Source organism: Musa acuminata, chromosome BXJ3-7 (genome assembly GCF_036884655.1).
Source record: "Musa acuminata AAA Group cultivar baxijiao chromosome BXJ3-7, Cavendish_Baxijiao_AAA, whole genome shotgun sequence".
NCBI lineage: Eukaryota > Viridiplantae > Streptophyta > Magnoliopsida > Zingiberales > Musaceae > Musa > Musa acuminata.
Window position 1 is genome coordinate 5,016,909 of NC_088355.1, and position 14,222 is coordinate 5,031,130.

Sequence of the window (14,222 nt, forward strand, 5' to 3'; positions counted from 1 at the left end):
CGAGTTATAGTGAATATAACCGATCAAAACTTATTAAAAACTGCTATGACATGATTCTAAGTTGATTAATACCATTTTTTAAAATTTTTTTTTGATGATTTTAGTGTAATTAATAAAATTTGACATGTGGTGATCCGAGTAAAAGATATCTCAACAAGTAATTATCCTAAAATTCACTTTACAAATATTATCAAAAATAAAAATACAATAAGGATTATAACATCAATTACAAAATGATAACTTTAGATTCAAAACTATCACAAGTTTACAATGTCTTATAATATTATGGCACATTTGCCAAAAAATACTATCCTACTCATAAATAGCATATACTTAAACGATATTAAAAATTAATACTACTAAACTATAAACATGTATTCATTTAATGCTATATATTTGTTGTTGTTGCGATGAATGATTCACGATGTACTGAATGATAAGTCGATGCAATCAACACTTCAACAATATTGTAAAGGACAATGTCGAGGCTTCAATAACACTATACATGCTTTACTAATATTGTGTTAAATCATATAGTGATTCAATGAGGCTACATAGTTAAATAAGGATATAACGATGAACCGTTGATCATCGAGGTTCTACAATGCTTCCTTGAAGGCGATGGTGACCCATTGGAAAAAGGATGTTAATAATGGCTACCTCGGGATATTAGTGATAACTACACTATACCTTCGTTGCTCACCAAGGCTCAACAAATGGTTTTATTGATGATGATGACCACGTACATAAATGAGAAGAAGAATGGCGATGCTAGCAATTGCTCATCATTGAGGCTCATGGCCATGATTACTACGATCAAGGGGAAGGTTGGATGACAACAACTAGGCTACAACTTGATTGCCTCATTGATCATCAAGGCTCAATGCTCAACCGACGATCATGATGATGACAAACAAGCCGACGTATTATTGGCATAAATTTAATATCCTTTTGCCCCCTTGGCAATGATGACTGTGACTCCCCTTCCTCTCCTCTTTGATGATGGCTTATTGGCAAGAAGCCATCGGCGACAGTGCCACCACTAACACCATTAACGGGACTCACGTTTCTCTCCTGTTCTCACCTACTACTGCTTTAGACGACTAGTGCACATGCTGTCCTTACTTCTTGTTGGCAACAATGAAGGAGACGATGATGAGAAAGACCACAATGTTGCTAGCCACCGTCGACAAGCAGGTTGATAACGATCTTCTTCAACATTGTTGTTGCATTGGAATAATGGAGTAGTGGGGTGAGTTAGAAAACAAAAAAAGAACAATCTAAACCATAATAATAATAAATTAAATACTTAGTTTTATTAAATCAATTAGTTTAATAAAATTAATTTTATTTAGATTAAACAATAAATCAGTTCAATCTAAAAAAACTAGATGCTATGATCAATAGACATCTATTATCTTTTTTTTATTTTACAGAGGATATTTTAGTCTAGAATGAAAAAAAAAGAATTTCTTTTGATAAAAACTAAATATGAGAATAGATAAAATTTTATTATTAAATTATTTTAGCGAATAACCCTTTTTATATGCTGGCAATAATAAATTAGAAAAAAGATTCGCTCCCTTTACGCTACTTTTATCGACCGGTCTATAAAAGACGAGCTAAGATGGGATGAGTTGAAGCCATCAACAAAGGCGATCTCAGTAATGGCTGTAACTAAATCCGCCAAGCCGTTCCCTTCAGCTCTCCTCCTCGTTGCTCTCGTTCTTATCATCTCCGCAGGTGAAGAAGCTTTGTCTTCTCTCTCTCTCTCTCTATATATATATATAATATGATCTGTTTAACTCTTTTTCTGCTGTGTACGTAGATATGGAGGTGGCTGCGAAACCGATCGTGTCCTGCGGCCCCATGCCGTATTGCACCAATGACAAGTGCACAGTCTACTGTGGACGACAAGGGTATTGTCAAGCGGGGCCCCAGCCAACGTACCTTTACTGTTGCTGTCAGGGTTGACCAGTTACTAGTAGTCTTCGACATCCATGAACAAGACGACAAAGAACATCCTCTGTATCTGTTTCTTGTCTCCGGAATAAGCTTCTCATAGAATCAGAAATAAGTTTCTCAAGGTTGATGTTCTGTATGACTTTTCTCGTGTTATTTTTAAAATATAAAATATTATTTTCATATTAAGAAAGTCATATAATTATTATTTTTTGTTAAAAAATATTATAGTTGATGTTATTTCTAATAAAATTTATTATGTTACTAAATATAATTTCCCAACTATCAATCACATTCTTATTTTGTATAATTCCCTCAACTGGCATATAATATGAAATCTTTCAGACGGTTGAAAAAATATTAAAAATATTATTACAAACTATTTTAATATTTTATTTTTCTTTATCTTCAAATCGTTTTATTTGATTATTTACTTATTTTTAATCATTTTACGTCATAAATAATAAAAGATGCTTCCAACCAAACCCTTAAGTGGTTGTACGTTGATTAACTCACCAAAGCCCGTGGATTACTGATTCATCAGATCCTTTAGATCGGACGATTATTAACTCACCAAAGCCCATGGATTCCTGATTCATCAGATCCTTTAGATCGGACGGTTATTAACTCACCAAAGCCCGTGGCTTCCTGATTCATCAGATCCTTCAGATCGGACGGGCTGTGCTGATTGCGTATGATCCAACCGGCTGCAAGAAATAGGACAGCGGTGGTGGATCCGTATCTCGACGTCCACGCCGGAATAGGGGAAGGGGAAAGGGAACACACGGGGTTTGATGCTTCGCCGAGAATCGTCTTCAATCTCTTCTATCCGAGGGTGATGGCTGATCCATCGATGACGGGGGCACTCCAATACCTGGAAGCGCAGAGGCATGCGCAGCCGGAGCTGGCCGATTGGTACAGCGCCTTTGCGGATCTGTATCAGCGGAAGCTATGGCACCAGCTGACGCTCAAGCTCGAGCAGTTCGTTCGCTTGGCCGTCGTCCAGGTCCGCCACTTCCCCGACTCCTATTTGCGCGTCGTTGTTTGTTCTAGGGCCTAGTGGATTCGGTTCCAGTGCGTTTGATCTTCTTTCCGATATTTGCGCTCCGTGGGATTTGAAGCAAACTTGGGGCTTTCAGTATGCATCATTTAGATTTGTCGGATGATGTTACTTATGTGGGTATAAGTCAGACTGAAAGCCAAAGATCGAGCATTATAAAGAAAAATAATTTGATTTTTGCACCTCTAATTGATGAATTATTTTCTAAAACAAATTTCGATTGCAAGTCACTTTACCTATATAAAAAAAAAGAATCGGAATTCCTTCGAAATCTGAAGTATCAAGTAATCAGAGCGACCGGGGAGAGAGAGGGATTCGAACCCTACGAATAACTCGTACAACGGATTAGCAATCCGCCGCTTTAGTCCACTCAGCCATCTCTCCCAATTTAAATAAAATAGAAATTTCAACAAATATGTAACCCTGTATCCGTGTGATTCCCGTTGATCAGTGTTGGGAACGTGTGTTATCAGCTACAGTTGTTAATAAATAACCAATTTTATTTAATTCTTCCATCTGATACGGCCACCCCAAATTTGACTTTGTTTCTCACTTTTGGCTAAATATTGAGGAGATGTGCACTAAAGCATTCTGATTGTAGTTCTATTTAATAGAACCTGAAAGAGGACCAGACTGCCATTTAGCATCAGATAACGTTAAGTTCTTGATTTTTGGTATGGTTTTGACCAATGCCAGGGGTACTATGTTATTTATAATAGTATGTCGCTGATGGTTCACCAATCTGTGGACTCAAGGAGAACTTAAATTCCAGCCACTAGTCTTATTACAATTGAATTAAGAACTTCCCCAACTTTCCTTGATGTCTTCCCCCATCAGATTTATGTATAGTTGGTCATGTTTCTCAGTGCTATTGTTTTCTTTTCTACATTGTTAACACTCATTCTTGAATTGTGCTGTGCACTCTCTTATAAGATTCTTTTATTTTATCATTGTAGCAATTTTCAATATGGCTAGAAGCAAGGTTTGCTTAATTCGGTATGGTTCTATAGTTATTTATCCGTTTGACCATCGATTGGGATGTAGTCCACTTAAAAATAGGCAGTTGAAGCCCTGTATGGGTGTTACGGCCTAGAAGCCTTCTTGTACTGGGCTTGTCGTCCGATATAAAGTTGTTATTGCCCCTGTACGGTTATATCCCATTCAAAGAGAATCATTGGGGCCTCTTTGGACTGATTAAATGCACTCTACTTTCTCTTTTCTTCTTATCTCTTGCATTCCTTCACTTTGTCACTCTCATTCTCTTCCAAATCTCACTCATAAATTACCTAAATGCTCAATATCTGTTAATTTTAGATGCCTTGGAAACTGATTTCTCATGTTCATTGATGTTAACCTTATTATTTTATTTTATTTTATCTTGTTAATCATTTTTATGTATGTTGTCTGAATGCATACTCTATCTTTTTCACCTTTACGTTTACTTTGCATGATTTCAGGCGGGTGATTCCCTTATACAACTATATCATAACTTCATTGCAGAATTTGAGACAAAAATCAATCTCCTGAAGTTTGCACACTTTGCTGTTGTAGTATCACATCAGTATTCAGAAAAAGAAGCTGCAATCAGCTATCTAGATGGAATAATTGAGAAGTTGCATGCCACAAGGGACTTGCAGAATGAGGAAACTATCGTTTATGTAAATATGCAAATAGCTGAAATTAATCTGGAAATAGGAAATCAAAAGGAGTGCAAAAGGCTTCTGGAACAGGGGAAGAGTACACTAGATAGCATGACTGACATTGATCCATCGGTTCATGCTAAGTATTATTGGATGTCCTCTCAGTATCATAAATCTCGTCAAGAGTTTGCTGAGTTCTATAAGAGCACTCTCCTTCATTTGGCCTACACTACAGTAGAGACACTTTCGGAATCATTCAAGTTGGTATATCACTTCTTCTCTTTGTGGAGATGTCAAAACCAAAATTTTGTTTTGCCAAACTTAATTGAAGATTTTTGTTCTTGTGTAGTTAGCTTTTTCTACGTACTCAGTAAAATTTTATCAAGTAATCATGCTTAAGTGTCTACCCATTCTTTAACGTCGCTTGCAATTTACTTGCATTTTTTATTATAACCTTATTTTTATGTGCTTTTATTTGGTCATTGGCATGTTGGCTGGAAGATGAAAATGGATAAGCCAGCCTTGCGTGAATGAGAATTTTTCTGGCATCAGACTTCCCTTTTTATCAAGGAAGCTAGTGGTTGTCAGGTGAAGCCACAATTTCATTATAAGAGGTTTTGATAATAGATGGAGTAGGTATTTTTCTTGCTGTCTTGCTTGAACTAGGATATAAAATGTTAGGTGTGATGTAGATATGGCTTATGCTCAATAAGGAGGAAAAAAAATGATATGGGAGAACTGTCTAAGCTGTTATGGGCAAGTTCGAAGAAACCTATTTGATGCTGCAGTTAGATGACGAGACAATCAATATCAATGATGCAAGAAAGGGTAGCGAGATTTAAAAGACTTTGCTAGAAATTATAGATAATTGATTTAAAAGTTCTTAACTCAATAAAGGATATTGATTTGGGTAAAACTCAATGGTGGAAGAAGATCCATGCAGCTGACCCTACATAATTGGGACATTGCGATTTGTTGTTGTTGAATGTCACATGGCCTAGAGAACTCAAATGTTTTCATAAACAAAAATTTCTTATATTTCATGTTACAAGGTTCAGGATTTAACCCATATTTATAATATAAAATACTTAAGTCTCAAGCGAAAGTAAAAGGTAGGGAATCTCTATCTAATCCTATCCTATTAAATCATATTAACTCATTCCTGAAGCTAACTAAAATATATCCAAACCTGAAAGTAGATCGTTTCTCAATAGAAGAATCCTTTCTAAAGCTAAACAAAAAATACTCAAATCTGATAAAGTATCATTTCCCAATATGATAGTAAAATAACTTTGAAAATACCTAGAACATATAAAAATCCCTGTGACAATTTAAATCTATAAAATATCCATAAAATCAATTCCAACAATACAAAAAAGGAGAACTAAAACCTAACACGTACAGACTCCACCTAAACCGAAGTATACTCAACTTTGAGTTTTGGGCTTTAATTGATCTTTATCAAAGAGTAACGTAAGAAAATCATGGAAAGTCTAAAGGTAGTGATGTGTCACCAAAGGAAAGATGTTGTGGTAAGATGAAGTCAAAACAGCAATCATTGGCAAATGAAAATATTAGGAAGTTTGATATAGATGTGAGAATAATGGGAATTTCAAAAGAAAGAAATTAATTAGAAGAGGATAAAATTAGTTTGAAGTAAGGCTAAATATTTTAAAATATTTGATACCAAAATCAGAACCTGGTAGGGAGTGTGCCGTTTGGCTTGCACAAAATAATTAAAATATAGTTGAACAGCATATTTGTTTACCTGGTTGGATTGGTCCTTATTTGGCAAGATGCTTGGCATATCATGGTATTTAATATGATGAAATTTGTCGCATATGCTTTAATAATAAGTTTGACTCAGATAGGAAGAAGACCGAATATTGCTAAATTAAGGAAAAGACTTGTATGCCTGTGGGTGTTATGCATATTAAATCTGAGTCTCCTCAATCTAAAGTTTGGGCATGAGATTCTCTTATGGACCTAAGTATTTTTGGCTATATCAACACACAGCTCCAGCAACTCATTTGAAGTTTGAAAATTAAAAGGAGATATATTTGGATGGATTTTTCTCACTTAGTAAACTTGTTTACATAATGGACACATGATTTGTATTGTTACTTGCAATTACAATCTTTGGCAGTTGGAAATTATTGAAGTAGAATTGGAGATATGTACTAGCTCCTGACACTATGTGGGTCCCTATGGTTTGCCTAGTTATTGGTATCTCAGACAACAACTTGGTGTACCTTTGGATTCATTATTTGTAAATTTGTCATATAATAACTTTTAATTGGCTCATCACATGTCTCAGTCTTCTTGATGGAGTTTAGTGGAAATGGATCCACCTTCTTGTTTGAATTTCTTAATATAATTTGTTTAGTGTCATCGGTCATATGGACTTTTTTCCTGAATTAAAATGCAGTCTGATTGCTTCTGTCATCAGGTTAAAATGTGATGAATAGAAGAGAGACCCACATAATTAACTGAAGCTTTTCATGGGTGTGGGAAGGAAAAACATGATATAATTTGTTGTTTTTCACAAAACATAGACTGATGATAATCAGGTTCTCTCTTTATTAGTTTATAAGAAGAAATCAAACATTAGTGGAAGAAGCATGGGCATTCTGTTTTTTTGTTGTTACTTGTCAGAAAATTGAAAGAGACTGAGAAACACAAAATAACATCTTAAAGATGAGAAGAAGGTGGGTTTCATGTGATTCACCAGCAAATTTGATAGCCATATCAAACGACAAGAAAGAAGTGCCGTGCTACTACTAATAGAACAAGATGTTTTGTGACTTCTTTTCCCACCAAATTATAAGAGAATTATTCTATTCATATAATCACATTATTTATGGCAAATTACCAGAAAGCATTTACGGAAAGATGCGATTTTCTTGACCGAGATAACACGAACATCAAGCTTTCAGCTATAAGAAGTTTTAGCAAGCTTGTTTTTCTTACTCGAGTTCCTAGACTAAATAAAACCAGGTGTGTTGTATAAAGTTGGAAAGCAACTTATGCCTCCAGTATTCTCTGATTCTTTGACACAAATTTGCCTGATGTCACAAATTGGCCTGACTAAAGTGATTTTTGTTAAATATTTAATCAGTTATGAAAGTTCGATGGTGTGTAGTCTGTCCCGGGTAATTTGTTCTCTAGTGGAATAAAGGATTATATTTATTGTTTTTTTGATAGAAATGGAACAAAAAAATGATTTTCCATTTTTATGTTGCCATAATTTGTTAATATTGTTTGATCTAATGATTAAAAGTGTTCGAGTTCTTGCACATCTTAGTTCTGGAACTCCTTCAGTTGAAGCTTGATCTCATCTTAGTTATTACCTGTTTCCTTTTTTCAGGATTTGGCATTTGATCTGTCCCTTTCTGCCTTGCTCGGTGATAACGTATTCAATTTCGGGGAATTGCTTGCCCATCCAATTGTAAGAGAGTTTTACTAATAATTAAGAGTTTTTTTTCCTTTTGGCTGATGATGGTAGATGACCTTTTTTTAAAAAAAAATGTGTCGGGATATAGAGGACACTTATAATTGTTAATTTACATTATAGCACTTTCTCATTGTTTTGTCTCCTTTATTTTTGCTTATTCAAATTGAAATCTTCTGCACTTTGTGTATTAATTACTTGTCATCATGTTGATATTTTCATGCATAATACAGAGTTTTGCATGGTCAACTTGTGTAAACTGTCAGATTTTATTTTGTTTTTATGTGCTGTGTATATTAAGTAACTAATAAACTATTTTCATAATCTAATATTTTATTTTTTAAATCAGTACATAAATGTGTATTTATAGTCAAATATTGCATTGGAAGTTGGAAATTTTTAAATGTAATATAGGTATTAGTGTATTACTACGTGTGACATTTTATAAGACATGGCAACTCAATAGCCTTGTCCCAACTGTTTTTACCGTTCTGTAGTACCTGCCAGAATTTCCTAATTAAGGATTTTACTAATATATGTTAGAGCTGAGTGCCTGTTTATTCCAAAGGCTCCTTAGGTTTTTATCATACATATATCGATGCTTCAGCAATTTGCTATCACGATGTGGAAAACAAAAGAAGGGAGCCTCGCTTTTATTATATTGTAAGCCTGATGTTCAGCATTAAATAATAAAATATCTCTTGAGTTACCTTCTGCGAAGTGAAAGTTTGCTAGGACATTTTTGACAGGATTCAAGAAGGGGTTTCTAGAGAACTTTTAATTGTAGTTATAGATTTTGTCAAACAAGTTGGTGTTTGTATATTTGCAAATGATTTTTTCTTTTCTAGGGTAACTCTGAAATCTTCTGTAGCAGTTCTTAGTTAGTGGTACCGCTTATAGTGTACTACCAAAATAATTATTATTCTTAAGAAGGTTGGGAATAGTTGAAGACTACTTTAAACTAGCAAATGATATATGCACAGAAGAGGAAATGCTATTTGGTTTTGAGTTAAGAAATAAATGTCTCATACTCTCATTTTCGTATCTAATGTTGAACTATGCTATGTTAGTCTGATCATGATTTTGAGGTTGGAGAGTTTTTGTAGGTGTTTATGTATGCTTAACTTTATCATTAATTTTTTTCCTGAGATATTTTCAAATAAGTTATTCAGGCTTATTGCAGAATAAAGTAACAAATGCTATTTGGCTGTTGAGTTCTCTAGCCAATCCTGATCTTATCACCCCTAGCTGGTTCCGGTCCAGATTTTGTGAGCCTTGGAACTCCTGGTTTGCAATCTATTTCTGATATGTTTTTCAAGACTGACATGGTCTTGTCTGGTAGTAATATACTAATAATTTTCCAACACTGAGGCAGAAAACAGAAGATTAAGAAAGACATTTAGAGGGCTGACAAGGTAGAAGGCTATGGTATGAAACATTGGTGTGAGCAGCAGGAGAAAGCATATAAGAGTTAATAGGAAATGGATAGAAACTGGCATAGAAAGATTTTTCATTGTAGACAATTAATTATAGAATCAGATTTTTCATTTTAGACAATTGATTATATGATCACTCTGTATTATTTACTAGTGATAATTATACATGAAGCATGATCAAGTTTTACCAATAGTTAGAGTTACAGAAAGGGAAAAGAAAAATGAGCAACTTAAACCAATGCAGTATTGGTTTATTGATTTTTTTCCTGGAGTTGTAAAAATAATGACACAATTTCTATCCTAAAAGGGAACACCTGTTGTCTTTAGTTTCATGGCTACATCATTTCATGTTCAAGTTAGACCCAGAGTCAATATTGTAGTTGGTTAATTGGTTCTAAGTGGGATTCTACTTTTATAGTTTTTAGATTGATGGATACAAGCATTGGTGGTGACTAACTAGTGTTAACAAGTTTGCAGCTGATTTGCCAGATGATACAGTTGAATAAACTTAAATTGGCATTTTACACCAGATCTTGAACATGAAGGATCTTTGCAACACAATGCAATCACGACAGTATAATGTTGCACAATAGAAGCGATTGGTGCAGTTTTATACAAATCAATACTTGGTAGGTTAGGTTAATTTTTAATTCAGGTTAAGTCAATTCATATTCACATTAAATTAGTGAGTCAATTATGTGAATAACTTAGCTTCAGATTTGATTCTAATTAGGAGTCTTTGGTTGTTATAGAGTTCAATTACTGTTCATGTTTGTGTGGCATCAACAGGACCTTCGGTACTTTCTCCTAATGCATTTTGAGAGTTCTATTTGGACTCAAACATTGGTTAGCAGAAAAGAAATGCTGCATGTCTCCAAAACAATCTAAATGGCACTGGGAATGAAGCTTATGGCTTGGTTTCTTTTTGGATGAAAATCTTTTAACGAGTACTAGAAGAGGCAGTTATCGTCTTATTTAATCAGTGGCTGCTAAGAGAATTTACATTCATTTGATTTATCTCCTTAGTCTTTTTGGAAGAGAAACTCTTCTCAAGTCTTTTAGTTATCCATAATAATGATCATTTCTGGATTTTTAGAGTGAATCTATGATGGAATTTTTCTAAATCAAAACAGTGTTATCCTTATACCTTATGTAGTTTTTCTTTGGTGTCTTTCTCCTTTATGTTTTTTCTTCCAGCCTCACTTGCCTCTGATATCTTTATTCCTGCAATGACCTTGTATCTACCACTTGTTCTCGCTCTACTTGCTGCCTCATGGAAGATTGTTACTTCCACAAACAAATATTGCAAACAGTGCAATAATAGGATGCAAGGGACACCTGCATTTATGAGGGTTACTTTTCAGCTTTTCTTGCATCACTTAGTTTTTGAATTTTATAATATCCTTGTAATTGGAGTCATATGCATATCCATCTTGTAAAGTCGACTTATACATCTCAACGCTTGGATTTGCTTGGACTTTTAAACTTCAGAGACAAATATGAAAAGAATCTCATGAGTGAGCTGCCTGTAGATTGGAACAAAGTGGTAGTTTCATATACCTTTTTTTTGTGTAAACCCTTAAAAAATCAATACGCCTGTGCACCCTCTCGGTTAATTTGCATCAGTACTCTATACGAAACTTCAAGATTTCAGGAGTACATGAAATAACAAATATATAAAATTCAAAAGTGATGGAGATATCTTATGGAGAAAATGCAAAACAAAGGAAACTTCTATAAAGAGCTTGATTTATTTTGCATGGTGCAATTCTTAATTCTTTTTTTGCTTTTACTCTAATTTTTTCTTGGTTATGTGAATGCATAAAACTAACATGCATGATGTTGCTTACCTATCTCATTTTTTTTAAAGTGAGTGCTGATTCTAGTTAATTGATAATTTTTTGATGTTTTGCAGATCAATAGTCTGACTGGGACCAATGTGGAGTGGCTCTACCATATCCTTCATGCTTTTAACAGTGGAAACCTACTTCGCTATCAAGAACTTTGTCGTGTACATAATATCGCTTTATGTGCACAGCCGGCATTAGTGGAGAATGAGAAGAAACTACTTGAAAAAATTAATATTTTATGTTTGATGGAAATCATCTCAAGGTAATTTCTGCTAGAAAAGATTAATCCTTTTCTAAAGGTGGCTCATGTTTGTTGCTAATTGCGCTTATTTTTCATTTAATTATGAAGTTATTACTTTTCAAAGTGACTCCACAGATATACAGTTGTTTGCTTTTGCACTTTGTTTCCTTGTAGTCGGCCATCTGAAGATCGAACCATTCCATTGAGTGTCATTGCTGAACGAACTAAACTTTCGATTGAGGATGTGGAATATCTTCTTATGAAAAGCCTCTCCGTAAGTTTTTACCTAATTCTGCATTCTCTTATAAACTATTACACAAATTAGGAGGTAGATTTTGCTATCTGAAAGAAAGCGAGAAGCACAAAATGTCAACCTTAGTGTTTGACCTGTTCACTTCAGTTTTTTATAATTTGGTTTTTCATGCTAGGGAATACACCATTATGGATGTCTATTTATGTGTTCTATATTTATCTCATTTCTGGTGTTTTAGCCCATAACATTTGGTAAGATCATATTTTGTAGGCATGCGGTACTTGTTTGGTTGATTAGCATGATTGTTGGAACTTTTTTGTTTCATGAATCTTTCATTTTTTTTTTTTTTCCGTTAGAGCTCAGGCCATAGAAGGTCCAACCATTCCACCGTCAATTACGAGGACCAAGAAGCTGGAACCTAAAAGATGGTGGGCATTTTGCTGGTTATACCTGTTACATAATTGGCATTCGGGGCAATATCACCACCCCGAGTGAACATCATATTGGGAATCAAGCCACGATACTGACTAAATCTGTCAGGCAACTGAGTCTAGCACTGCCAACCATTGTGTTAGAAATTTTTGTTATTACAATGGATTGAGCCCATGACTAGCCTCATATGAAGTAGTAATAATTGCTTGCCCAACCAACTCAACATGGACTGTTGGTTGAATGCTTGTAATCTTACAAGCATAAATTTTTTTTTTCTTCAGCTTTTAAAATAAAGTACTCCTATGCCTAACCTTCTTTTTTCCTGCTTCATACTTACCAATTAATCAAAGTGCTGGCAGGACAGTAGGCCCCATAGATGATGATCTCTTGATTGTTTCTGATGGTTATTATCAGGATACCTAGTACAAATTACTTGATTTTTCCATCATCAGACCAATCAAACTGTAAGCGCAAGAATTATATCATTTTTCTCTTCACTTCTGCATCTGTCTCTCCTAGGGAGGGTATTTCCTGTTTCTCCTCTTTCTATATGCTTTTTTATGGGGGTTAACTAGTTCAGTTCTTGTTTGTATTTTTCTTGTTCCTGCTGACTCCTGTTGTGCATGATGATTGTGAATGAAGTGGCTGCTTTGTTTTAGTTACATCAGCAGGATGATTTCATTCAGGCTGTGAATTAATTATAGCTATTTCTCTGGAAATTATGTAGCTGATGGCATTTTTTTTCTTGATACAAAATTTCTGTTTGGTATTTCGTTTGTAGTGTGACTATTATTTAGTTGGGGAAATTTGATCTTCATGGTAGGAAAAGATTGATGTAGCCTGACTTAATTGTTGCGCTTTATGGGTTGTTCGTGTTGTATTTTGTTTGTAGTGCCACATTAAGATAATGTTTTTGCATATTTCTGATGGAAAAGAAGGCTGGAGGAGTCAGGGCTGAAGCTCTAGTCGCAGGGTTTGACCTCATCAACCCTTACCACTGCAATTAAAATGGATTTGCTAATGGTGCCTTGATGTTGATTTGGGCATGATAAGTCGAAAGATCTCCCAACTAAGATTATCATTAGGCATTGTGGTTTCAGGGTTTTTGGTCATCTTGGATGCATATCTAAGAACATATTTCCGTTTTTGCAATGTCTAGTTGGTCGCCAAGATGCGTGTCAAACCTTCTTATTGTTTCTGCCTTATATTGATCATGGGCACAATGGTTTATAGGTTCACCTCATCGAAGGCATAATTGATCAAGTGGAGGGCACAGTCCATGTTTCCTGGGTGCAGCCGAGGGTTTTGGGAATTCCTCAAATAAGTTCTCTGCGTGATCGGCTGGATACCTGGGTGGGAAAGGTGCGGCAAGCCTTGTTGTCGGTCGAAGCCGAGACACCTGATCTGGTGGCTTGTGCCTGATGCGCAAGAGAGAAAAGGTGTTTCTGTAGCCTTGTGCCATGGTTTTGTTGATGACTTTTGTACGCAGCTGAATCTGTATTCTGCTAAATTTTCAGGATTTCTCTGAACTTAAAGTGGGCACAAACAAGATATGACTTGAGTTCCAAGTTCTTAGGCGGGTGACATCTCGTAGCCAGATGATAAATTTTACTTGTGATTCAGGAACAGTGTTCCCTGTCGAACATTTATGCAGAAAATGCCATTCGTTTTTACATCTCTATATTTGCCCTGTTGAACATTTATGCACGAACAGTCATTGATTTATTAACCGAAGGGCTTCGTCGCATTGCTTTTGGGAACATTGGTAACCAAAATCACGATTTTGACCCTAGGATCGAACATTCCCGCGGTCCAGATAAAGCCTGGCGGTCGGCCCGCTTGCCGAGCCGGACTTCTGATCGGGTCGGTTCGATTCGCGATTGGCCTCGATAAAGTC

At 35.3% G+C, this 14,222-nt stretch overlaps 1 protein-coding gene and 1 non-coding gene across 3 annotated transcripts; one reads left to right on the plus strand and one right to left on the minus strand.

Moving 5' to 3' along the window:
- The first annotated feature begins 2,649 nt into the window (after positions 1-2,649).
- On the plus strand, positions 2,650-14,000 carry LOC135643265 (26S proteasome non-ATPase regulatory subunit 13 homolog B-like). 2 transcript variants are annotated; one of them, XM_065160015.1, is made up of 7 exons: positions 2,650-2,968; positions 4,480-4,926; positions 8,030-8,110; positions 11,465-11,661; positions 11,815-11,914; positions 13,559-13,764; positions 13,843-14,000. In XM_065160015.1, the coding sequence occupies exons 1-6, from the start codon at positions 2,657-2,659 to the stop codon at positions 13,745-13,747; spliced, it is 1,326 nt and encodes a 441-aa protein (XP_065016087.1). In that variant the 5' UTR covers positions 2,650-2,656; the 3' UTR covers positions 13,748-13,764; positions 13,843-14,000. The 2 variants fall into 2 exon arrangements, with proteins under 2 accessions (XP_065016087.1, XP_065016086.1); XM_065160014.1 differs by having other exon boundaries at positions 13,559-14,000.
- Positions 3,323-3,406, minus strand: TRNAS-GCU (transfer RNA serine (anticodon GCU)). The gene has a single exon. It is a non-coding gene; the product is annotated as a tRNA-Ser (tRNA).
- Positions 14,001-14,222: the final 222 nt, after the last annotated feature.